This window comes from Myxocyprinus asiaticus, chromosome 42 (assembly GCF_019703515.2).
Source record: "Myxocyprinus asiaticus isolate MX2 ecotype Aquarium Trade chromosome 42, UBuf_Myxa_2, whole genome shotgun sequence".
Lineage (NCBI taxonomy): Eukaryota > Metazoa > Chordata > Actinopteri > Cypriniformes > Catostomidae > Myxocyprinus > Myxocyprinus asiaticus.
Genome location: NC_059385.1, coordinates 36,132,333 through 36,158,608, shown reverse-complemented (window position 1 = coordinate 36,158,608; position 26,276 = coordinate 36,132,333). Strand labels below are relative to the sequence as shown.

The 26,276-nt window shown below is 36.9% G+C and overlaps 1 protein-coding gene across 7 annotated transcripts in view; it reads left to right on the top strand.

The window, feature by feature from the left end:
• LOC127432445 (PH and SEC7 domain-containing protein 3-like) overlaps positions 1-26,276 on the top strand; it is a 180,608-nt gene that overhangs the window by 86,846 nt on the left and 67,486 nt on the right. For all 7 annotated transcript variants that reach the window (XM_051683530.1, XM_051683529.1, XM_051683531.1 and 4 more), the window contains 2 exons: positions 2,508-2,566; positions 10,620-10,709. In XM_051683530.1, the coding sequence (XP_051539490.1) occupies positions 2,508-2,566; positions 10,620-10,709 (149 nt within the window). The remainder of the gene's footprint in view (positions 1-2,507; positions 2,567-10,619; positions 10,710-26,276) is intronic.

Sequence of the window (26,276 nt, the reverse complement as noted above, 5' to 3'; positions counted from 1 at the left end):
AAACCCTTTGCTAAGCACCACCTTTAAAACTGTACTGACAATCCCAACGTTAGCAGCTGTTGCCATCGGTCATATTATCAGACAAGCTTTTACTCATAATATCTATGAAAGTCCTGTGGGTTTGGATAGTTTGAAAAAAATGTATATACTATATATATATATATATATATATATACATACAGTATATGTTGCCATGGCACTTATAATAGTGACACAAGGTGAAGAGGAAACTTGTTTTTTCCACTATTCTAAATCTGTAAGTAAATTATGAAGTGCATGCTGTGAATTGAACTGTGTTATCATTAATAATAACATCAGTAAGGGCTAGAGGTCTGCATGGGCATTAAGTTGAAGCCCGATCCTGGCCAGTACCTGAGACCCTGTGACCTGAACTGCACTGCAGCCCCAGAGCAGAAGGGAAATAAACACTGGCCTACCGTTTATCAAGCACTGAAACTTTTTTCTGTGAAGAACAATCTGGAATCATGTGCAACACTGTAAGTCACATGAAGTTCACTTTGCAACTAAAACTTCTTCAGAACATCAAATTGTTGTGACACCTGAGCAAAAAAAAATTATAAAAAAGGCCAATCTAGCACCCGCACTCTCTGTTTACGCACACATGCACTTGTAATCCGGGCAGTCTGTGGTTTGGCATTGGATGGCAGCATATGTTGCTCCAAAAATTTTACATATATTTCTGCATTAATAGTGCCCTCACAGATGTGCAAGTTGCCCATGTCATGGGCACTGACAGCCCCATACATGACAGACACTGGCTTTTGGACCTGATGCTGATAACAGCTTGGATGGTCCTTTTTCAACTTTGGCCCAGAGAACACGACAGCTGTTTTTTCCAACAACAAAAAAACAAAACAATATTTAAGACTCGTGGGACCACAAAACATGTTTTCACTGTTCTACTTTCCATCCCAGATGAGACCGAGCCCAGAGAAGTCGGTGCCGCTTCTGGACAGTGTTGATGTATGGCTTCTCCTTTGCATAGTAAAGCTTTAACTTACATCTTTGGATGCAGCAGCGAATGGTGTTGACTGACAAAAGTTTAACAAAGTATTCCCGAGCCCATGTCATGATATTCATCATAGGTGAATGATGGTTTTTAAGATGGTGACATCTGAGGGATCGAAGATCACGCGCATTCAGAAGTGGTTTTCCAGCAGGACAACACCAAACCACATGCTGCCATTATTACGAGTGTAAGTCTGTGTAAACAGAGTGTGGGTGCTAGATTGGCCTGCCTGCAGTCCTGACCATCTCCAATTGAGAATATGTGGCACATTATGAAGCACACCATACGGCAACAAAAACCCCGTACAGTTGCGCAGCTGAAGACCTGCATAATGGATGAATGGGAGAAAATTCAGCTTGCTAAACTTAAACTTGTGTCTTCAGTGCTCAAACACTTAATAAGTGTTACTAAAAGAAATGGTGATGTTTCACAGTGGGAAATACTCAACTGTCCCATTTTTTTCTTTTTGAAAAAACAGCAAGACAGCACAACAGTCAAAAACGTCCGTCCAGCACATTTACATAGAAAACAATTTACCCGCACAAAAGCATGATCAACGTAAATAGCTCCTAACTTGTCTGTTTGCGGGTGTCTGTGAGTGAGAGCACGTGTGCGAAACAAGTTGCATTAAAATGTAAAAATAATATTAGATTTTAAATAAATGTAGCCTAAATTAGATTATATATACAGTATACTATATACATAGGTGATATCAAAATATTTATAATAATAATAATTGTGAATGTGGTCAGTTTTTGGAGGGTTTAAAAGCAGAAATGTTAATTTGATAAAAGCACTTACATTAATTCTTCTGTTAAAACTTGTGTATTATTTCAGCTGTAAAGCTGTATAAATCATCATTTTTAGTCATTTTAGGGTTTACAGCATTTTGGCGTTATGGCAACGAAGTTGTAAAATTGGATATAACTTTACACAGCAAAGTTTAGTAATAGATTTGATCACACTAAAATCATGTTAAGTTGTATATTGTTTGTTTTGTGACTGTATTTTTTGTGGTTATCAATATTATGCCATAAATGCTGTCGATTAAGCTGCTCTTGTATTGAACCTGGAATATTCCTTTAATAAACATAATTATCATGAAAATAATGTCACAAAGGAAAAAATCTGAATGGTCCTAAAAATAAGCTTTATTTTCTTCATGCAAAAATATTTTTTTATTTATTGTTTTCTGTTGAGCTGGTTTTATTTCTCTTAGATTCACCCATAAGACAAATCAAACCATTTTGGAGAGTTTACCTGCCTTTAGTAATTCTGCATGAAACATGATTGTGTCTAGAATCAGAGTGTCATGTTTCCTCCATAGCAACCATCTTGGTAACAGCAATGACTAGTATATGGGTATAAATCTGTTGCTAATACTGTTGCCATGGAAGTGATGTTAAACGTTTGGTCCGATGCAAAGATGAATGTTTGATATGAGGAGAATATTGTTCATTTTGTCTGATGTTTGCAGATGGAGTTCATTGCCTCACCTGTGCACTAATGCTGCTCAACACTGACCTTCATGGCCCTGTAAGTGACCTCTGACCTCAAACTAGAAATGCACATTGTAAATGTTAAAAGAACATTCTCAGTGAAACATGACAGTTTCTTATATAATTGCCTCGAGCACACAAACCCAGTCAACGTTTGACCTTATCAGAGTGAGTTATTGACTGATTTAAAGATCCCAGTTCAGGAGGATTCAATATACTATAGTACACAACAGTATGGACTTGATTTAGTCTTAAATTAATACAATTGAAACATAATTCCATATTTGTATAAATTAACTTAATCTTACAGTTCTTTATTTAATAAATGTTTGTTGATAGTATAAACAAATGTTCACCTGTAAATCTACCAAACATATTTTCATATAAAACAGATTTGATGAGCTTTGTTCAAAGCCATTGTAAAATGACTTTAAATGCACACCTGTGATTGCACATTTTGGAAAAGCAATTGGCAAATGATTTTTTGAAATGCAATTAAAATTTTGCATTTAAATGTGACATAAATGATTTGGTTTATTGTAATATTTTACAACATTTTAAAACATTTTGTCCATTTGAAAAGTGCTTTATTTATTTACATGTTCATGTTTAAAAAAAAAAATAAAAAAAATGATAATTGATTTAATTTCCATTTCTTTTTTAAGTCCATAATGCATTGCTTGGTGACCGCAAACAACATACAGTTGGACTAATGAACTATATTATTTGGTGAAATAATTGATTATTCCAATAATTAATAATTATAAATTTATTGTTTTTGATGAACACTGGTGTCTTGTATCATAATGCAGTTGCTGCCATTTTATAAAAGCAATAAACTACTCAAGTCCTTGCATTACAGTGATTTTACCATGGGTAAGGGTGTTTTAGGTGATTTACATCATGGCTAACACCCATCACTCATAATAAAATCACTGTAGCACACATTAGTATGCACCTAAATATGACCTATGATTTTACCACTTATATACTTCATGCATCTTGATTGCTCGGATTCCTGTTGTCACAAGTGAAGAAAGAGAAAAAGTTTTGCACCCTTGAGGGTCCTCTAAGAATAGCTCATCTTGTTTGGTCTCCATGGAGTTTGATCATGTGTCTTGGATCTCACAGCGTGGCGTGTTTTGAGTTGGACATGTTCAATGGAGACGTGGATATTTCATGCCCACGCCACAGTACTTTCATTTCAAACAGTGTTCAGCAGCTCTCGCCGTGATGTGGGTGAATGCAGCTCAAAGTTGCACAAATATATGCCAGACGCCCACACGCAAATAAATGACTGCGTTTGAGAGGGAACATTATGCACTGGTTATAGACACGCAGAGCAGGTGTAGCTATCTAAAGACTATGCGTGAACACTTGTGTTTATATTTTATTTATGGGTTTAATATTTAGTTACTAAAGAAAAATACTTATTTTCCTTATCGACTAGTCAGTAGCTGGGTTTCCATCCACATATTTTTTTTCACATTTTTAGGACATCGTATAAAAAAATGCTGGATGGAAACACAAATAAAATCTTGAATATGTGCATTAAAAAACATAGCTTCATTGGAGGCAGATAAAAGTTTTATTAGATACGATGATTTGCACATACACTACGATGGAAATGTATTTACAGAATAAATTCCTAGATGTGCATCAAAAAAGTCAGGACTCAACAAGTCATGTGACTAAATAATTCCCTCCTAACTGGACTAACCAGTGGACTGATGTCATCGCATAGCATCTCAAAAGTTGCTCTAGTGCTTCTGAAACGCATTCATAGACATAATGCATCTGCTGCCAATTGCAAGCAAACATGAGGGTCATGAAAGCGTTATGTCTGCGCACTCTAACCGCAAGTATTTTATTACATTGAACAAAAAAAATGACAGTGGCTTTTTCATTTTGTGGCACTTTTCCCGGAAGTGGTGACCATTTTGTTCTCTTGAACACATGGGATAGAAATGCTTCTTAATACGTGAATTATTGTTGAATTAGCCCAAAATCTTGCATAAGTTAAATTTGTTACTTCGATTTAGATCAGTGGGTTGCCTGAATGACTAGTCAGCTAATAAGTCTTAAGGAAGCTCTGTAAAATTAGACTGGTTTTGGTTTCACATGATCCTGATCAGATGTGTTTCATAGTTCAAAAATAACTAAATGGTGCGCAGCGGAATGAAACAGAACGAAAGAGTCTTGACTCTTTTGCACTTCACACACCATATTAAAATGCAGCGCTTGTGGCGAGACACAATGTGACGGGCAAATTTATCAGTGAAGTTTTTAACCATACATTTTACAGGATTTTTTTTATAGTGTAGATAAAATACTCGCCAACCTAGTAATTGCATTACAGCATGCTAAAAATAGTTCAGAGCTCCTTATGAATGGAATAGCAATGCCATGGCAACCCACCACAGCACCCTTGCATTGCAGCAGTGAGTTTTGCAGAGGCCAACACCACTTATATTTTGTTCAGAAAATGTCTGAATTACGTTGAACTGTGCTTGCAGAGTAATGTCTGACTCTCACAGTCTTTGCTGATGCTGTGATCTGCTCATACTGCAAACCCGTGTCAAATGATAAAAAATCACTTGATTTGTGCTGTTCAAATGATGGATGACACGCAGCTATAGCATCATTTCATAGATGAAACTGCAGTGGAAGATCTGCCTGTGTGTGCGTTTGATATCTCATGCCAGTCTGAACATTTGTCAGTGGCGTCCACCTACAATCTCAGCTGGTGATGGTACGACCAGTACAGTGAGTGAAACAAACACCGGCTGCTCGTGATGTCAGCAGAGCCATGGCTTCAGCCTTCAGTTTGCGTCTAGAACATTATCTATCAGCAGCCTGGAAAAGCAGAAGCAGAAATCAAGAGTTAGACAGAGTAACTGTTGAGAAAGTAAAATAATAGCCATCAGTATGTACTTTATGTGCTTACTGTATTGTTGAGTACATATGAAATGCTTCATTCTGAAAGCATGTGCTTAAAGGAATAGTTCAGCCAAAAGTTATGTCACATATTCACTCTAATGACGTTTCAAACCAAACAGCTCCAAATTCATAAATATCAAGATATATATCAAATATTGTCAAAAAAGCTGAGAAACTTCTGTATATATATATATATATATATATATATATATATATATATATATATATATATATATATATATATTATATATTACAGTAATATACAATTAATGATACACAGATAATATCATATACAATTTTAATGCTGTTTACTACAGGGTTCGTACAAGGTGCTTGAAGTACTTGAATTTGGCTTTTTTAAATGTAAGTCTGGAAAACCCTTGAAAATAGCAAATTTTACCAAGAGGTGCTTAAAAAGTTCTTAAATTATAGAAAATCGTAAAATATGTTGCTTAAATCATTTAATAAATGAAATGTATTTATTTTTGGAAAAACGCGACGACAGACCACTAGACCACTGCTGAAGCAGGCAGCGCATAGACGGCTGTCACGTGGCGTTACTTTGGCAGTGCTGTTCAGAATGGGCCAATCACAATCAAGTGTTAAATATATATATTTATAGATACTGCTGTGGTGGATTTAACAAGTATGAATCCTTGCAACTATCAGTTTTAATTAAAAAATTCGATGATGTAAAACGTTCTGAGATTTGAATGCAGCTCAATGGAGGATTCAGTTTTGTGAGCAGTCTAGCGCCATCTTGTGTAAAGAAAGATTTGTCTCACAAAAATAGGTTATTTCTGACAACATTTGGGTCAATATCAAAATATGTTGACAAACATGTCCCTTGACTTTTTTAGTCATGAAAAAAATAATATATATATAATTCTAGAACCTAACTTTTAATGATATGAAATGGCTTGATTCTGTTTTGCCAATAGTTTAGAAAATATATTTGAAATTGTTAATTTCCTGAAAAAAATCCTTGTTCCCTTCATCTGGTACACCACTTCTATGACATGTAAAGTTATGTGTGTATTTATTTTGCACTTATTTTTAATAAAAGCATTAGCGCAAGGCCGAACAAGTGTGCAAAAAAGCAAAAAATGTTTTTTATTAATAATAATTTAAAAAGAATATTTGTCCCTTGATTTCATGGCATTGCTGTTATCAATGTTAAAACCTTTTTTTATGTTTTAAATTTTTTTTTTTAAATACTAAAAGTTAAGTTTAAAGTTTTTTAAGGTCAAAGTTCAGAGGCTGCTTAAATATGCATATAGTGATTTTTCCCAGCATGTTAAAAGTTATTAATTCACATTTTAACTTTAGTATTTTCACACAAAAATATTTGGTGTTGTACCCCATTGAACCCTCAAAATGTGGTGTTGTAGCCCATTAAACCCTTAAAATGTGGTGTTGTAGCCCACTGAACCCTCAAAATGTGGTGTTGTACCCCATTGAACCCTCAAAATGTGGTGTTGTACCCCATTGAACCCTCAAAATGTGGTGTTGTAGCCCATTGAACCCTCAAAATGTGGTGTTGTAGCCCACTGAACCCTCAAAATGTGGTGTTGTACCCCATTGAACCCTCAAAATGTGGTGTTGTAGCCCATTGAACCTTTAATATGTGGTGTTGTACCCCATTGAACCCTCAAAATGTGGTGTTGTAGCCCATTAAACCCTTAAAATGTGGTGTTGTAGCCCACTGAACCCTCAAAATGTGGTGTTGTACCCCATTGAACCCTCAAAATGTGGTGTTGTACCCCATTGAACCCTCAAAATGTGGTGTTGTAGCCCATTGAACCTTTAATATGTGGTGTTGTAGCCCATTGAACCTTTAATATGTGGTGTTGTACCCCATTGAACCCTTAAAATGTGGTGTTGTACCCCATTAAATCCTTAAAATGTGGTATTGTACCCCATTGAACCCTTAGATTGTGGTGTTGTACCCCATTGAACCCTTAAAATGTGGTATTGTACCCCATTGAACCCTTAAAATGTGGTATTGTACCCCATTGAACCCTTAAAATGTGGTGTTGTACCCCACTGAACCCTTAAAATGTGGTGTTGTAGCCCATTGAACCCTTAATATGTGGTGTTGTACCCCATTGAACCTTTAATATGTGGTGTTGTACCCCACTGAACCCTTAAAATGTGGTGTTGTACCCCACTGAACCCTTAATATGTGGTGTTGTACCCCACTGAACCCTTAAAATGTGGTGTTGTAGCCCATTGAACCCTTAATATGTGGTGTTGTAGCCCACTGAACCCTTAATATGTGGTGTCGTAGCCCATTGAACCCTCAAAATGTGATGATGTAGCCCATTGAACCCTTAATATGTGGTGTTGTAGCCCACTGAACCCTTAAAATGTGGTGTTGTACCTCATTGAACCCTTAAAATGTGGTGTTGTAGCCCATTTAAGCCTCGTTAGTGTTAACTTAGTGTTAACTTGCTTCATTCATGAAACAAAATTAAATAATAAAAGAGAAAACAATTTATGAATAAAAATCAATGTCAACATGTTAAAATGTTTACCCTCAGCGTTTATAGGCAAAAACTGAACTAAATGGAAAATGTCAATATTTTGTAAGTTGGAAAGTCAAAATTGAGAATGATCCATTTGCAGTTTGGGTCAGTTCCTCACATAAATCTGTTGTGTGACTTTAGAAAACATGAAACACAGCACATGAGTCATATGGACTACTGTTTACGAACCCAGTTATTCACTTTTGTTGGAAAGCGAAGTGCGTTTTAAGGGAGCACACTACAATTGCACATCAATTTCATCATGAATGAACTAAGAATTGTTACTGTGAGAATATGTAGTTAAAGATGCTCATTGTACTTGTAATACGTGGTGTTTTATAAAAATAAATGAACTGAATGAATTAAATATTTTTATTTAAAATTAACAAATAAAGAATTTGGGGGGAGGTGGGGGGGTGGGCTGGTTCATTTGACCAGGCGTGTTGTCTGTACAGCTGGAGTGTTGACTGCCCTCTACTGCCACATCAAGGTGGCACATCGACCTTGAATTGCTCCGATGGAACTGTAGGAACATTATTTAATACAGAATTTACCTACAAGTCGTGCACGATTGATTGGGTTAATTTCTTGTAACGTGTTATTTTTCATTTAATTAATCGCACAAAATTAACGTGTTAAATTGACAGCCCTAGTCATTAAATATATGACATTGCGTCAAAATTCTTGCAGTAGTGTATTGTAGTAGTAAATAATAAAAGTTGTAATAATTTTTAAAACAATTTCAACCATTCTCTTCTGCATGCTGTTACATTTTAATTTGTGCGAATAAAGTTTTTAGTTCACTAGCATCAGTGCAAGTAAGCACACAGCCTTGCATTAGCATCAACAAACAGAATTGCAAATATAATGACTGTTTTAAAAGAGGTTGACCATGCATTTTAAACTGGGATACAATTAAAAATTCCAACATTCCCACCTCTCCAAATTTCTGAATGTCTGTTCCTGTCTAGTATGGATAAGATTGCTGGCAGAGAGCAAATGTTCAGGCTGCTAATAGGGACATGAGTAATGATAATCAGGGTAATTAGTTACTGATTACACACTACATTAAAATAATCTCATCATATTAGAATTGATTAGTTCCTGATTGTAATAGATATTCTTAATCCTTTACATTTAGAGCTGAACTTGTTCCAGCAGTATTTAATCAAGTGCATCATGAGCATCATTATTATCACAGTACTGTGTTTGTCTGATGCTTCCAAGGGAGCAGGGCTATATACCGTATACTGTGTATGTTTGTAGATAGACCATGGTAGATACATTTGTGCGGTTATCAGTGGACAGGACTGCTTTATGTTATTTACATGATGTGCTATCACAGGGGTGCGTAAATCAGCTATTTTACAGCAGCTATGAATGTGTCTCATCCAATCTGAATTTAGAGTTTGAGATAATAGTTTTATGATTTACTGTTTTGAGTCTTTTGTTTTTAACTCACGTGTTACATAATGTGAAGGTATTTTTGGGTCAAAAAAACTCATAAATCATTGGATTTTGACATTTTTTCCCCACACAGTGAAGTGTTTATTGTTATGTTCTCTCTCTAACATGTATTCATGTAGTATGTAATGAGGGGACACCAGAAGTAGGCAGTGTGAATTTGACTTATTTTATGTGTGTAAATCTTCTGTTTTATGTATGTTTTCCTTTATTTTGTGATGTTTGTGACAGGGACTAAAAATGGTTCAAGAAATGGAAACTGAAAACGGGAACAAAGTGATTTTTAATTGTTCTGGAGTGAAAACGCTATTTATAAAGGCTGGTTACCGGTTATAACCGGTTAATTTTGTCCCGATAATTTTTTTAGGAAACCAAAGGTTTAATCACAGTATATTTTTGGAGCTACACCACTTCACGCAAACTGCTGCTTCACACATTTCTTTGCCTAATTCCCTGTTGTGGTTGTCACATTTTCTGAATAAAGATGTACAATTATTACATATACTGTACGTGCACAGCTAATCCAGGTACAAAGAAAACATTATTAGAGGTAAAAATGACATTTCTCAGTTGTTTCCAAGTCTTCACTGAATTATTGTTCGATATGATGCATTCATACAGATTTGATGCTGCCGGGTTTTGACTCAGAAGCAGATCTGTAATTAAAATTATGCTTAACTGTTAATTAACTGTAAACTTATGATTTCTTCACTGATAAATCCACCACACGCAAATTAATTGCTTATTTTCACTTATTTTGGTGAGGTAAGTGGCTTATTTTGGGCTTGTTTTTCCAGACCAGGTTGTTTGTTTCTCTTGTGAGATCTGGCAACACTGCAATTGGTATTTCACTCAACCCTTAGTGTAGAGTACTGTCATTTTAAAAAAACTGTATAAATACTATATTGTGATATACACCGATACAGTTACTGATGTACAATTGGTCATAGCGCCCAGTGCGTATGCTTCCTTAAGTTTAGTGTCAGTTTCCATTGAGTGTGTAAATGTGATGAGTGATATACAACTGCTGTAGCAGTGCATGCTGGAGTTCATTAGCAATCTGTTCCTCTGCCCTGTCTAGCTCGCAGGTTAAATCAGATTGAAGCAGTGCTGTCCCGCCCCATTAACGGCCTAATAAATGTTTCTCATGCCCTGCAGAATATTGGGAAGAAGATGACGTGCCAGGAATTCATTAATAACCTGGATGGACTCAATGCAGGACAAGATTTCCCCCGAGAGCTGCTAAAGGTAAGATGCAAACTAATCTCCCAGCAGTCCACTGTGAGATCATATGTGAAGAGACACTGCAGACACAAATCACTTAACAGAAAATAAACACAAGACAAACAACTAGACTATGTGAAGTAATATGTTTTCAATTGAGATTTGTATTCAGATTGGGTGGAGAGGTCACAGAGGGATTGTTGGAGTGAATTTCATAGTTTGGGAGAAGTGACACTAAATGCCAGCCAAAGATGTCAGCAACCAGTAAATAAGAGTCAGTTGACCTGAGTGTACGAGTTGGGCGATATATTGAATATTCACAATATAATCGCGATGATTTTACTGGTGATATAAAATTAAGCAATATCGGGAATATCACAGTGATTAAAATTTATTTGGCCACTACGTTTCCCAAAGAGCGCATCATTAGACTGATTTCACTTCCTTCAGGGCTGCAAAATTGATCAGAATAACATAAAAATCTAAATATGGTCATATGTGATTATTAAACCGCAAAAGGCTGAAGTCAGTGCTAAAGACACAGACCAGCATGGTCATGGTCCAACATGGTGTGCTTCAGAGGAAATTATTGACTGTATAAAATAAATCTAATAATCAAAATAGTAATTATAATAAGAATAATGATCACAATAATTATAAAAAAATATACCAGTGATCAGCAGTGATGGAGGCCAAGCCCCACTGGCATTCACTGAGCACAATGCAAAGAGCTCCAGTACAATAGACACACAGCGGTAAGACTAGTTGAGGTGGGTTTGAACACCCAATCTTTTAAACCATAGTCCAGAGCTTTAACCACTGTGCCACTCAATTGACTCATCTAGATGATGCCAAAGAGACATTCCAAGTTAGAGTACAAAACAATTGTGGGGGAAAATATTGCTACAGTTAAGATGTTTTGAATTGTAGCAGAAATTACACAGTAAAGGATGGCCCTCGTTGTGGTAAGCACAATGTGTAGACTCAAAGGTCAAGGACAATTTTTAAAACCAAGGTATCTAATACTCGAACACCCAATCTCTGGAACCATACTCCAGAGCAGTGTTGTTGTACTCGAGTCTGACCCGAGTCACGATATTCAAGACTCGTGATTCGTCTTGGACTTGAACACTAATGACTGCATTCTGACTCGGAGGAGAGGACTCGTTAAATCGTAAACTTGCACTGTTGAGTACGGTTAGCCAACCATGCCAATAATTCCGGGCAGAGAGCGATTTATAATCGTGTGATGCTGAACCGTGCTTAATTGGAAATGCTACTGTAACCCCTCCATACCGTGCTCAGAACCGTTTGGCCTGATGATGGAAAAGTGGCTGATGTTAAAGACGCACACCAGTTTTGTTTTAAACAAAGCGTTCGAAGTGTTCAAACGATATGACTTCATATTAATGTTCAAAATGACAGAGAAACAGTATGGGTGATTCCAGACCAAATGGTTCAAAATATATGCAGAAGAAAAATGCATTTTTTATTTGTGAACTTTATGGACAGTGGGAGTAATAAGTGATGATTTTCTGGAATATGTGAGGACTGTTGCTGAATTCTAGATACATGGTAGTTTATAGCTGGTTTTGGCGGGGAGACCAGTAAAGAGGGCATTGTAGTGATCCAATCAGAAAGTGATGAAGGCATGGACAGGAGTCTCTGCATCTTTGGTGTTAAGGATGAGACACAGCTTAGCAATGTTACGGAAATGAAAAAGAGCAGACACTCTGAATGAAGCACTCTGTCGCTCCTCATTAGCATAAAGTAAAACTTTTCTCACTTTGTTGTATTGCTGGACACACCCACATTCTTTGGCCAACAGAAGTCACAGCTCTCATTGAAAATGAATGAGATTAGGTTATGTTGTTGCTGCGACTTACCTGATTTCAGTGGAGTTTGTTGGTAGCATGTTGCTAAGCTAACGACATGATTTGGAAACAAACATAAAAATACATAGCACTCACAAATATTTGGTAAAATAATTTGTTTTTAATTACACCAAGCTATTTTTTATCTGTACTTTCCAGTACATGTGATGTTACCGTAGAATTTGGCCAAAATAAGGTATCTTAGTAGGTAGCATTTTTAAGTTGCTACCTTTTAGAGCAGCCTTCAATTCAGCAGCACACCTATGATGCTTTAATATCTGCAGCTCACTAGGGTTTGAAACAAAGCAATAAAGACATAACATAATGGTGTCTACTGACCCGTGTTTCATCATTCAGCTATTTCATGTTTGTACATCTGATACACGCTCAGGACAAAAGCACTCTTTTCCTGCATTCATGATTAATACATGCTGTTATTGGAGACACAGAGGAACTTCTGGGGGACCTGAACTAATCCAGCACAGCAAATCTCAGCAGAGGCTCAGGATAACTATAGTGTGCCACATATAAAGTGTACCAAAAGAAGTAGTACTAATGTTGTGATATCATATGTGTCATTCTACAAAATGTTGAATTTTTGCATCCATTATTATATGTGTAAATAATGATTTTAAGAATGAATAGCTGACACCAGATTTTACTATGTGTTATTAAAGGGATTTTTCTAAATCATGTAAATCATGCTATTTTTAAATTTAATTTTTTCTTCATTTGGTGCATTTTTTGGTGCATATATATATATATATGTGTGTGTTTGTGTGTGTGTGTGTGTGTGTATATATATATATATGTGAGTGTGTGTGTGATTTTAATAATACCTTTAGTCAGCTAAAATCTGAAGTTTCCTTTAAATTTCCTTATGTTATGCAATAACCCTACATTAACACTATAATGATCTTATATCTTTAAAATAAAAATTTAGACCTTGTTATATTTCTGAATGCAAAATTATTTTCCAATATATAATAATATTTGTCAATTTAGCTTGAGATGGCACAATGCATTTATGAACAATTAAACACATTTCCAGTCTAAAAGAACATTTTCAAGCCTTTTGAAAAGCAAAATCAACTTTTTTTGTAGAATGAGGCATATAGTGGTTGTGAATTGGAACTTCAACTTATAAGCGCAAGTTCTTTAATGCGTGCTGTAATTTTAAAAAGTGTGACCGTACACTTTACAGTAGATCCAGGTCAGATTAAATATCATCAAACATATAATGTGATTTTTAGATGTTTATAATGATTGATTATGATAGAAAAGATGTGACTGCCAACGCAATTGCCGGACATGTGTGCCGCCATATTGTTTACATTGCAATGTAGCATGGGATTCTGAGTTCTTCGTAGCATAGAAGCATAGAAGGTTCTAAAAAACTAGCCCTTCCACTTTTCTGGCCCTGGAAGTGGTGCGAATGAGTGACGGAAGGAATGGGAGAAGGCTCAAGTGGACTGACTAATTTACACATTCTTTGTTTAACATCAGTAAACAATCGCCACATGCTGCATCAAAACAGCACGCTCCGACAGTAACAGCTTTACACTTTTATTTTGTGATTATTTAAATGTTTGTATCATAAAAAAATAAAGATATTGTGATGTTGAAAAGACTATTTGAGCAGCTAATTCATTATGACAGCCGCTTCAGTCCCTCTCTGCTGGTAAACAGCAGCACGAATGCAGATTGCACCAGTTTGATCGTACATGCGAAAAGGAATGTTCCGTATTCCCTTTTTAAAGGGAATTAAAGGGGCTCAATCAACAGCATTTGTGGAATAATGTTGATTACCACAGAAAATAATTGTATTAAAAAAAAGTAAATACGCACTGTTTCAAAAGTATAGTCGAAATTAGTATTTGTGGTAATCCGCATTAAACAATGCTGTCGATCGAGTTGAACTTGCACTGAATGTGGAATATTACTTTAAGATCAATTACTTTTTCCTTTTTCTCAGTTGCAGTCTTGTATCTACAAAATTATTATTTTTTCCAGTTGTTAATTGACCTCTAAATTAGCAAAATTCTGTGAAAATGGTTTATTTCATGCAAGTCTTGTAAAAAGCTAGATCAAAAATGACTTGAGGTTTGGCATTGATTCTGCATCAGATCTGTGGCCGCCTGCTAGACAATCCTTCCCATGATGCCTGTGATATGTCCGGTGTTGGCATAATCACTACAGCAAAACTTCATCAGTGATGGACCAAAACAGTCCCGTATGGCTCAGAGTTTAATCTGCCAAGACCAGCGGACATAAATAATTAAATACCCCCAGCCCAGCCCATCCCATCCCTGCCAGACAGTACTCTTCCTGCTTTAATAAAGTGAGTACATCGTGCACTAACAGGATATGTTATGTATGCTGAAGAACTTGGCAGTAAGTTTAGTTAGCACTTTATATGGCGTGATATAAAGCTGCAGCAATCTGAATACCCTTGTGTAGTATCTGTCTGCTACCAACATGAGCGGCTGCTTTATCATCTCTTTATGGCCTGATCGCAGGTAGCACAGGACTGAAACACTCACACACTGTTTGCCTTAATGTGACGAGAGTGGCGCACTGCAATCTCTTTGGTCACACTGCATTCAAATCTGCTTTTTTTTGTGTGTTTTTTTTCTTTTCTCCCCAATTTGGAATGCCCAATTCCCAATGCGCTCTAAGTCCTCGTGGTGGCGTAGTGACTCACCTCAGTCCGGGTGGTGGAGGACGAATCTCAGTTGCCTCCGTGTCTGAGACCATCAATCCGCGCATCTTATCACGTGGCTTGTTGAGCGTGTTACTGCGGAGACGTAGCGCACAACCACGCACAACTCACCACACGCTTCACCGAGAGTGAGAACCACACATTATGGCGACCACGAGGAGGTTACCACATGTGACTCTACGCTCCCTAGCAACCGGGCCAATTTGGTTGCTTAGGAGACTTGGCTGGAGTCACTCAGCACGCCCTGGATTCGAACTTGCGACTCCAGGGGTGGTAGTTAGCATATACTCGCTGAAATACGATTTGGTTTTTAAATACAATCTGCATCATTTGGCTATAGGGATAAAATCTGATCCGTATGGTCAGACAGTGAGCAGGCTTATGTGCCATTCAGAACTGAAATGAGAATGCCTTCCATTCCAGTTTAATTCAAGAATTTGAATTGGCATAGCAAACAGAATTAAAATTTTAATTGAAGGAAATATAATTAAAATGAAAAGAAATTCAAAGACATTACTATAACTGTAGTAAGAGTAGATTATATTGTCAGTCTTTGGAATGCTGCCAATGGAAGTTTGTATTTAATGTATATATACTGTACATTTCATTCAATTTAATAAAGGACTTTCCTTTAATGTACAGTACAATGGTGGAAGAACACTTTGTTTCCCAGAATGCTCTGATTTACCCAACATTTTGATGTCAGTATGTATTGTAATAAAGGGATCTGAAAACAGTGTTAAACAGTTTGTGGTGCTGTATGGAAATTTTTTTATTTATTTTGGTGTTTGTGTTAAGTGATTTATTAACCTCGGGGGTGCTCCTAAAACCTCAACCTAAAATGTCATTGCCTCATTCGGACAAATCACATTCGCTGTATTCCTCATTTGTAATCCGCTTTGGAAAAAAGCATCTGCTAAATGAATAAGTGTAAATGTTTTGACAGTATTGAACTTGTTTTACAGAAATATAGCAGTATAATTAGTCAAAATTGTAATTATTAATGCTTTGTTGAACATCCTGTTGGGCGTGGCCAATTTAATTCCAACTCAAGAATTTAGAGAGCCAATTCCTAAATTCTTAATTTTGTCCAACCCTGCGGTGTAGTCAGTATTCAGTGTATCTACATCTGGTACATGTGAGAGTAGCTGTCAGTTTTGAGAGAGAGGATGAAATATGGAAATATTGCCTCTGCTTATGTCCAGAAAACTCAACATTTATTAATGGATCATTTTGTCCTTTCATGTTTCGTGGTTGGCATCTGCAAGAACTCTGCTAAATTGGCAAATCCATATAGCACCAGTGAAAACAGAACTTTATTGTTATATTATTAGCTGAAGAAATTCTGTAATTTGAACTCATTGCAGCTACTGTTAGGAAACTGAAAATGTCCTTTCTTGTGTCAGAGTAAGAGCTGGGTGATGCTATCAACATCACGATAAGATTCATTACATAACGGTGCATGCGTCATAAATGGATTGTGATTGTTCCTCCACAAAACTAATTCTGGAATAATGTTACTGTTTTTTTTTTTTTGTGGGATTTTTTCCCCTTTTCACCCAATTTGGAGTGCCCAATTCCCAATGCACTTTTAAGTCCTCGTGGTCGCGTAGTGATTTGCCTCAATCTCGGTGGCGGAGGACGAATCCCAGCTGCCTCTGTGTCTGAGACCGCCAACCCACGCATCTTATCACGTGGCTTGTTGAGCGCGTTGCCACGGAGACATAGCGCGTGTGGAGGCTTCACGCCAACCACCGTGGCATCCACACTCAACTCGCCACGTGCCCCACCGAGAACGAACCACATTATAGCGACCACGAGGAAGTTACCCCATGTGACTCTATCCTCCCTTGCAACCAGGCCAATTTGGCTGCTTAGGAGACCTGGCTGGAGTCACTCAGCACACCCTGAGATTCGAACTAGCGAACTCCAGGGGTGGTAGCCAGCGTCTTTTACCACTGAGCTACCCAGGCCCCCCCTTTTACCTTCTTAACATTCCTGGACTTGTTGTGCACAATTTATAATTCAGATTATTCTAAAAAACTGAACATTTCTGACCGATCCTCAACAAACACCTCAGAAAATATGAGTTCAGACACAATGTCACACACAAAGTGTTTTATCATATCTGTTGTCATACACAACATGAATGTTCACAGGCATTTATGCTGTACACATTCCTCAAGTGTGTCTTTCAGAGTTTACAAGCATCTCATGGTGCTGTTTAGTCACTCTCTATCAACCACGGGTGTTCAGATGTAGTGGTGCATGGTATACCGGCTCCACAGTACTACTGCAGTACCACAGTGTTTTCCAAATGGTAGTATTTTATTTTTGGTAATACCATCACTATTCTTGTACAGTATGTATGGTAGAAATATTCCCTGATAGTAGTGGCAATCTGTTGAACTTTGTTTTGTAGCTGCATTTGTTTTGCATCCCAGTGCTGCAAGAGGGGCTGTTCAAACAGGATGCTCGGTGAAGAGCAACAGAATGGATCAAAAGAAAAAAGAAAAAAAGAGATGTGCTTTTCCAAATTGAGCTCCTTTAAACATGACACATCATTTTAAAACACACTGCTCACTCATGGTCAGAGAGCAAGAAGCAATGGCCAAAAACCTTAATCTGACACGTGTACATAGACGACAATAGAGTGCAACAGTCCAGTTCTTTAAGTAAAATTCCCATTAATTTTTTCCAGATGCGAATTCATTCTCAAAAATAATGAACTACTGTGAACTTTGAGGTTGTTATTCAGTGGTATATGCTTCTGTTGAAGCCATCGGTCTGTGTTATTTCAGCTTCATTTAAGAAGAACTACACTATGCATGATCCCGAAGAGAAAGATCCAATCAGAGAATCATTTCCAAAAATCCCAGGAGATCAGCAGTTAAAGAAATACTCAAACCAGCCCATCTGGCACCAACAATCATGCCACGGTCAGTCACTGAGATCACATTTTTCCCCATTCTGATGGTTGATGTGAACATTAACTGAAGCTCCTGACCCGTATCTGCATGATTTTATGTATTACATTGCTGCCACACGATTGGCTGATTAGATAATCGCATGAATAAGCTAATTGTTTTTTTAATGTATATACTGCACAGTATATGTGACCAAAAGTGATGAAAAACTAAAGATTAAATACAATTTGTAAAATGTATATACAGTTGTGCTCAAAAGTTTGCATACCCTTGGAGAATTGGTAATATATGTACCATTTTTAAAGAAAACGAGTGAGCAGGTAAAATACATTTCTTTTATTTCTTATGGGATTCATATTCAACTGTAGGTTATAACAGAATGGCACAATCATAAAACAAAACATGGCAACAATGAAAAAAATGTAATGACCCCTTTTCAAAAGTCTGCATACCCTTAGTTCTTAATACTGTGTATTGCCCCCTTTAGCATCAATTACAGCATGCAGTCTTTTGTAATAGTTGTCTATGAGGCCCCAAATTCTTGCAGGTGGTATAGTTGCCCATTCGTCTTGGCAAAATGCCTCCAGGTCATGCAAAGTCTTTGGTTGTCTTGCATGAACTGCACGTTTGAGATCTCCCCAGACTGGCTTGATGATCTTAAGGTCAGGAGACTGTGATGGCCACTCTAGAACATTCACCTTTTTCTGCTGTAACCACTGGAGGGTCAACTTGGCCTTGTGCTTAGGGTCATTGTCATGCTGGAATGTCCAAGAGTGTCTCATGCGCAGCTTCCGTGCAGAAGAATGCAAATTGTCTGCCAGTTTTTTCTGATAACATGCTGCATTCTTCTTGCCATCAATTTTCACAAGATTCCCCATGCCTTTAGAGCTCACACACCCCCAAAACATCAGTGAGCCACCACCATGCTTCACGGTAGGGATGGTATTCTTTTCACTATACTTCTTGTTGACCCCTCTCCAAACATAGCGCTTATGGTTGTGACCATAAAGCTCTATTTTGGTCTCGTCACTACTGTGAGGCATGTCAAGGTGTTGTCGGGCATATTTTAACCAGGCTTTTTTGTGGCATTGGCGCAGTAAAGGCTTCTTTCTGCCAACTGGACCATGCAGCTAATTTTTATGTAAGTATCGTCGTATTGTGCTCCTTGAAACAACCACACCGTCTTTTTCCAGAGCAGCCTGTATTTCTCCTGAGGTTACCTGTGGGTTTTTCTTTGTATCCCGAACAATTCTTCTGGCAGTTGTGGCTGAAATCTTTCTTGGTCTACCAGACCTTGGCTTGGTATCAAGAGATCCCCGAATTTTCCACTTCTTAATAAGTGATTGAACAGTACTGACTGGCATTTTCAAGGCTTTGGATATTTTATATCCTTTTCCATCTTTATAAAGTTCCATTACCTTGTTACACAGGTCTTCTGACAGTTTTTTTTCTGCTCCCCATGGCTCAGTATCTAGCCTGCTCAGTGCATCCACGTGAGAGCTAACAAACTCATTGACTATTTATACACAGGCACTAATTGCAATTTAAAAAGCCACAGGTGTGGGAAATTAACCTTTAATTACCATTTAAACCTGTGTGTGTAATCTTGTGTGTCTGTAACAAGGCCAAACATTCAAGGGTATGTAAACTTTTGATCAGAGCCATTTGGGTGATTTCTGTTATCATTATGATTTAAAAAGGAGCCAAACAACTATGTGATAATAAATGGCTTCATATGATCACTATCCTTAAATAAAAGACATGATCAGTCATATTTTCAAAATCAATGCCAAAATTTCACAATTTCTGCCAGGGTATGCAAACTTTTGAGCACAAATGTATTCTTGAATTACTAAGTTAAAATGTCCTCTGTGTAATTAACAGTATTAGCTGAGAGAAAATTTCAGCAAAATGGACATAATAACTGAAAAATACCCAAATAAATCAAGAGCATGTGAATCAGAATTTTATCGGATTGGGAAATCTGTATCAATACCCAGCCCTAGTTGAAATACTTTTGTGTAATCCAATTGAAAGTGCAGAGCCAGTTTATATTTAAGCCATTAGTTGGTTGACTTCCTTAAAAGTGAATTACTGACAATGTGGTGCTTTCAAAATATTGATCTGTTAGTCTGAGCATACAGTCATGTCAATTTAGGGCAGGTTTGTCTGACCAATAGCAGATTGCAGGGTCTGGGAAACCCGCAAGTCCTTTTGGTGCCACTGTCAAATAAAAATTCAGGATTTAAATATTTGTTGAATTTAAGATAAAATTTAAGCCAAGCACTAATGATGAGGTAAAGCACTTTGGGCATTGTGTTATCAGCGTCTCGCAGCATAATGTGCATAAGCAATTATTATTATTTTTTTATTATACTGTATATATACTGTGTGTGTGTGTGTGTGTGTGTGTGTGTATGTGTGTATATATATATATATATATATATATATATATATATATATATATATATATATATATGTGTGTATATATATATATATATATATATATATATATATATATATATATATACACACACACACACACAGTATATTTAAAGTGGGGTAAGTACAAATGTGACCCGACCAGACCAACTGAAAAAATCTTTACTGTTGAGCTTAGTTAAAAATCATGCTATAGTGTCCAGTGTGTTGTTTCTTGATGATATTCCTTGTCAAAAAGACAGCTGTCACTTTATGATTGATTTATTCATATGTTTAGCACTAAAAAGATTTTCTGGCATTTGTCATGCTCTTGCTCATGGTGGGATATAAATATGACTCCATGGATCAGCTTGCTTTAGACGTGACATTCAGACTGCACTCGATTATTGTGTTAGTCCGGTGCGGTGTGTGATATGATATGAAAGCATACAGCACTATAATGCACATAAACATTGTATATGTTGGTTTATTTTAAGCAGCAGCAGAGAATTGACCTGTTTGTGTGTTCTTTACGTTGTATGCTGCTCCACTGCTGCCAGCGTTTCATCCTACACATGCATTTACACAGCACCATTTCAAGGTTGCACATGGAAATGGCATGCTTTATTTTTATACATTATGCAGACACTTAAGCAGTCTTCCCTACATTTATATGAAGCATTGTGTTTTACATATGCATGTAACATCTGATTAATCATAACTGGCTAAATATTTGCCAGCAAGCCAAGACCAATCACAATTTAATATGCAAAAATTACAACAATGCCATCTCTTTCTTAAATTTTGAACAGTGAACATTCCATCAATGTACAGTGCATCCGGAAAGTATTCACAGCGCTTCAATTTTTCCACATTTTGTTATGTTACAGCTTATTCCAAAATGGATTAAATTCATTATTTTCCTCAAAATTCTACAAACAATACCCCCATAATGACAACGTGAAAGAAGTTTGTATGAAATCTTTGCAAATTTATTAAAAATAAAAAACGAAAAAAATTGCATGTACATAAGTATTCACAGCCTTTGCCATGACACTCAAAATTGAGCTCAGGTGCATCCTGTTTCCACTGATCATCCTTGAGATGTTTCTACAACTTGATTGGAGTCCACCTGTGATAAATTCAGTTGATTGGACATGATTTGGTAAGGCACACACCTGTCTATATAAGGTCCCACAGTTAACAGTGCATGTCAGAGCACAAACCAAGCCATGAAGTCCAAGGAATTGTCTGTAGACCTCCGAGACAGGATTGTATCGAGACACAGATCTGGGGAAGGGTACAGAAAAATTTCTGCAGCATTGAAGGTCCCAATGAGCACAGTGGCCTCCATCATCCGTAAATGGAAGAAGTTTGGAACCGCCAGGACTCTTCCTAGAGCTGGCCGCCCAGCCAAACTGAGCGATCGGGGGAGAAGGGCCTTAGTCAGGGAGGTGACCAAGAACCCGATGGTCACTCTGACAGAGCTCTAGCGTTTCTCTGTGGAGAGAGGAAAACCTTCCAGAAGAACAACCATCTCTGCAGCACTCCACCAATCAGGCCTGTATGGTAGAGTGGCCAGACAGAAGCCACTCCTCAGTAAAAGGCACATGACAGCCCGCCTGGAGTTTGCCAAAAGGCACCTGAAGGACAGAAACAAAATTCTCTGGTCTGATGAAACAAAGATTGAACTCTTTGGCCTGAATGGCAAGCGTCATGTCTGGAGGAAACCAGGCACTGCTCATCACCTGGCCAATACCATCCCTACAGTGAAGCATGGTGGTGGCAGCATCATGCTGTGGAGATGTTTTTCAGCGGCAGGAACTGGGAAACTAGTCAGGATCGAGGGAAAGATGAATGCAGCAATGTACAGAGACATCCTTGATGAAAACCTGCTCCAGAGCGCTCTAGACCTCAGACTGGGGTGAAGGTTCATCTTCCAACAGGACAACGACCCTAAGCACACAGCCAAGATAACAAAGGAGTGGCTACAGGACAACTCTGTGAATGTCCTTGAGTGGCCCAGCCAGAGCCCAGACTTGAACCCAATTGAACATCTCTGGAGAGATCTGAAAATGACTGTGCACCGACGCTCCCCATCCAACCTGATGGAGCTTGAGAGGTCCTGCAAAGAAGAATGGGAGAAACTGCCCAAAAATAGGTGTGCCAAGCTTGTAGTATCATGCTCAAAAAGACTTGAGGCTGTAATTGGTGCCAAAGGTGCTTCAACAAAGTATTGAGCAAAGGCTGTGAATACTTATGTACATGTGATTTTTTTTTTTAATACATTTTCAAAGATTTCAAACAAACTTCTTTCACGTTGTCATTATGGGGTATTGTTTGTAGAATTTTGAGGAAAATAATGAATTTAATCCATTTTGGAATAAGGCTGTAACATAACAAAATGTGGAAAAAGTGAAGTGCTGTGAATACTTTCCGGATGCACTGTAAAACAGTGGGAGATTTTCAACCTGTCATCTTAAATTGCATACAGTATTTCTAAATATAAAAAACAGACAGCACACCTAAAGACTCAGTCACTTACACCCTTGCATGGTGAAATGTCATGTGCGAAAAGTATGAAAGACTGCCCAAACTGGTCACTTCCAGACCAAGCAACTTGCTATTGGTCAACACTGCAAATTCAAAGTTCAGAAAAATTTAAACCCAACTCAAAATTTGTGTACAAAAATGTCTTTGCCAACAAAGTCCATCAGGTGAAATTTCTGATTGCACAGATTTCCATTGAGATTATTATATTTTGGCCATGTGCATTCATCTGTAGGTTACACTGGGCTGCACTGCTTCAATGAGGGTATAAAATGAGGTGAGTTTAATGTTCAGCAGTCTGACCCAGTTAGGATTTCATTCAATTAGAGTCGCTGCCAGTAGCATTTAAAGTGCTTTGATTCAATAAATCACAATCTGTTAACTGCATGTTGAAAAGGACCTACAGACAAGCAGTTATAAGCATTCACCATGTCTAGGTGCAGCAGCAAGTTGCTCCCTGATGTGGAATTCTCTGAAGAGCGAAAAAAATCACACCTAGTCTGAACATGCTTTACGTTTAATATACAGTCATGGGAAGTGGAATTTTAGACCAATGAGATTTCTCTCTGGGCCGAACTACCCAGCACTGAATTAGGTGTTGTGAAATATCACACCTGTTTCTGACAGCAAAAAACTAAAAGTTAATTCTAGACCCTAATTAAGTTTTTCAACAGCAGCTGTCTGAGCTTATTTATATTATTTTAACATACTAGAATATATAAAAGACTTTTCTATTGATTTGAATGGCAAATTATTTTGAATATTCTGTTGATCATTTCAAACAGTTTCTGAAACCATTCTACAAGGTTATTATTATTCAGATGTGCTCCAACGACACAAGTTGGACAGGTACGTCTCAGAGTGAGTGTGATAGATGCGTTTGGCTGCAGGTTGCTTGGGTAGGCATGTACTGTGCAGCGCTGCAGGGAACAGATGGATGTGATGATGCTTCAGTCCATTGGCTCACTCACACATTAAGGCATATTGTCTGGCATGTGACCATAATCTTAAACAACCTGATGACAAACCTGCTGAGAATTATATTAAGAAACTAAATCAAAATCTACAGCAAAATATATTTACAACTTTGATAGTAATTTGTTTTTAAGAAATATAGCTCCTTATTGACAGTTCCATAATCTCACTTAAATTGGTAAAAAGCTATTATTACTCCAATTTTTAAGTCTGGAGATTCCAATTTGGTCTCAAATTATCATCCAATTTTACCTGTCACGTCTAAGGTCTTAGAGAAGGTAGTGGCAGAACAATTAATAAATCACTTAGAGAGTAATCATTTCCTCCACCCGCAGCAGTTTGGTTTTAGGCCCCAGCACTCTACAGAAACTGCAAACTGTTATTTTTTTAGAAAATGTAAGATGTTCTTTAGATCAGGGGCATGTTGGGGGAGAAGTTTTTATTGACCTGAAAAAAAGGCATTCGACACTGTTAACCATGCTATTCTTTTGTCTAATTAACTGCTTTTAATTTTAGTAATCAAACATTTGAGTGGTTTGCCTCTTACCTAGCAATAATTGAGCAGGAAAAATCATCTTTTATTAACAATAAACTAGGAATACACCAAGGTTAAATTTTAGGTCCAATGCTTTTTAGTTTATTTATAAATGATTTGCCAATTTGCTGCCCAGATATTAAGTGTCAGCTTTATGCTGATGACACCATTTTTTATGCATCAGCTAAGAGACCAGCAAAAGCAGCTTAGATTTTAAATGCCAACCTGGTGGGGTATCACAGTGGCTCCAAAATAACCACCTCACTTTGAACGTCAGAAAAAACAGTTTCTATGTGTTTCTCTAATTGAAAACAAAAAGGAACATTGAAAATTAAGATACTAAATAAAGAAATTGAAGAGGTAAAAGAGTTCAAGTTCTTAGGTATTATTTAAGATTCTAAACTCACATTTGATAGACATGTAAAGAAACTTTAAAAAAAGATAAAGATTAACTTGAATTGTTTTAAATATTTTAGACAGTGCATTTCTAAGCAGGCGGCTCAGCTCTTTATGCATGAAATGATTTTGTCTCATATTACATATTGCATTACAGTTTGGACTCAAACAAGTGAATCCACAGTGGATCGTATAATGTCACTTTACAATCAGGCTTTAAAAATTATGGACAATAAACCAAATCATGTGCATCATTGCAATATTAAAAAAAATTTAAAAAAATAAAATCGTAGTTTTAACATTTTTATAAATTTGTCCTACATAAAATTGATGTATAAATGTATCCACAATAAAGCCCCACGGGTATTATGTAAATTGCTAAATGGACAGGATGGTAGTAGAACAACAAGGAGCACACCGAATGGTAACTGTAGGGTTGACTATCGCAGAACAACTCAGGGGCAAAGGGCCTTTTCTGTGAAGGGTTCCTAACTCTGGAACATGCTACCATCTGAAAAAAAATCAGTTACAGACATAAAATCTTTCATAATATTGGTTAAGCGCTGGTTTAAAAGAAACTAGAGCTGTACTCATTCTTAATGAATTTTTGGTCTCATTTTTTAATACTGTATGTCACCAGGGTTGGGAGCAACCTTAGTATTTATTAAGCCATTTATTAATATTTCTATGATTAGGTTATATTGCTTGATTTATGTCGTTTTTAATGAAAAAAGCCTATCTAGGGACCTGAGATGCAAATTAGCATGTGCTATAATCTTAAGTACAATGCATCTTTTTTAGTTTTTGTGCTGAATTTATGTTTTTGTACTGTCCCTATAAAAAATAAACCAATAAATAAATAAAAATAAAATAAAAAGTAAACATTCAAAAATTGGAAAGTCTTGAAATGTTCTATAAACTACTTAAATTACTGGGGGTGTTTTACAGAAAACTTCTTATCTTAAGTCTAAAGTTAAGATCTGATCAGTTGAGTTAGGATTTTTCACAAATTCATATTACAAAAGAAAATCCTAACTACAGTTAAGATAAGATAATGCATTTAGGAAATGTCATTCTGTAATTGCTTTTGTCCTAAATGAGATTCTAACTGAAATTGTCATGGTTACCAAGCAGATAAGATAGGTTTCTAAAATTAGGATATTTCTGTAATACTTCCCCTGGTCTTCACTG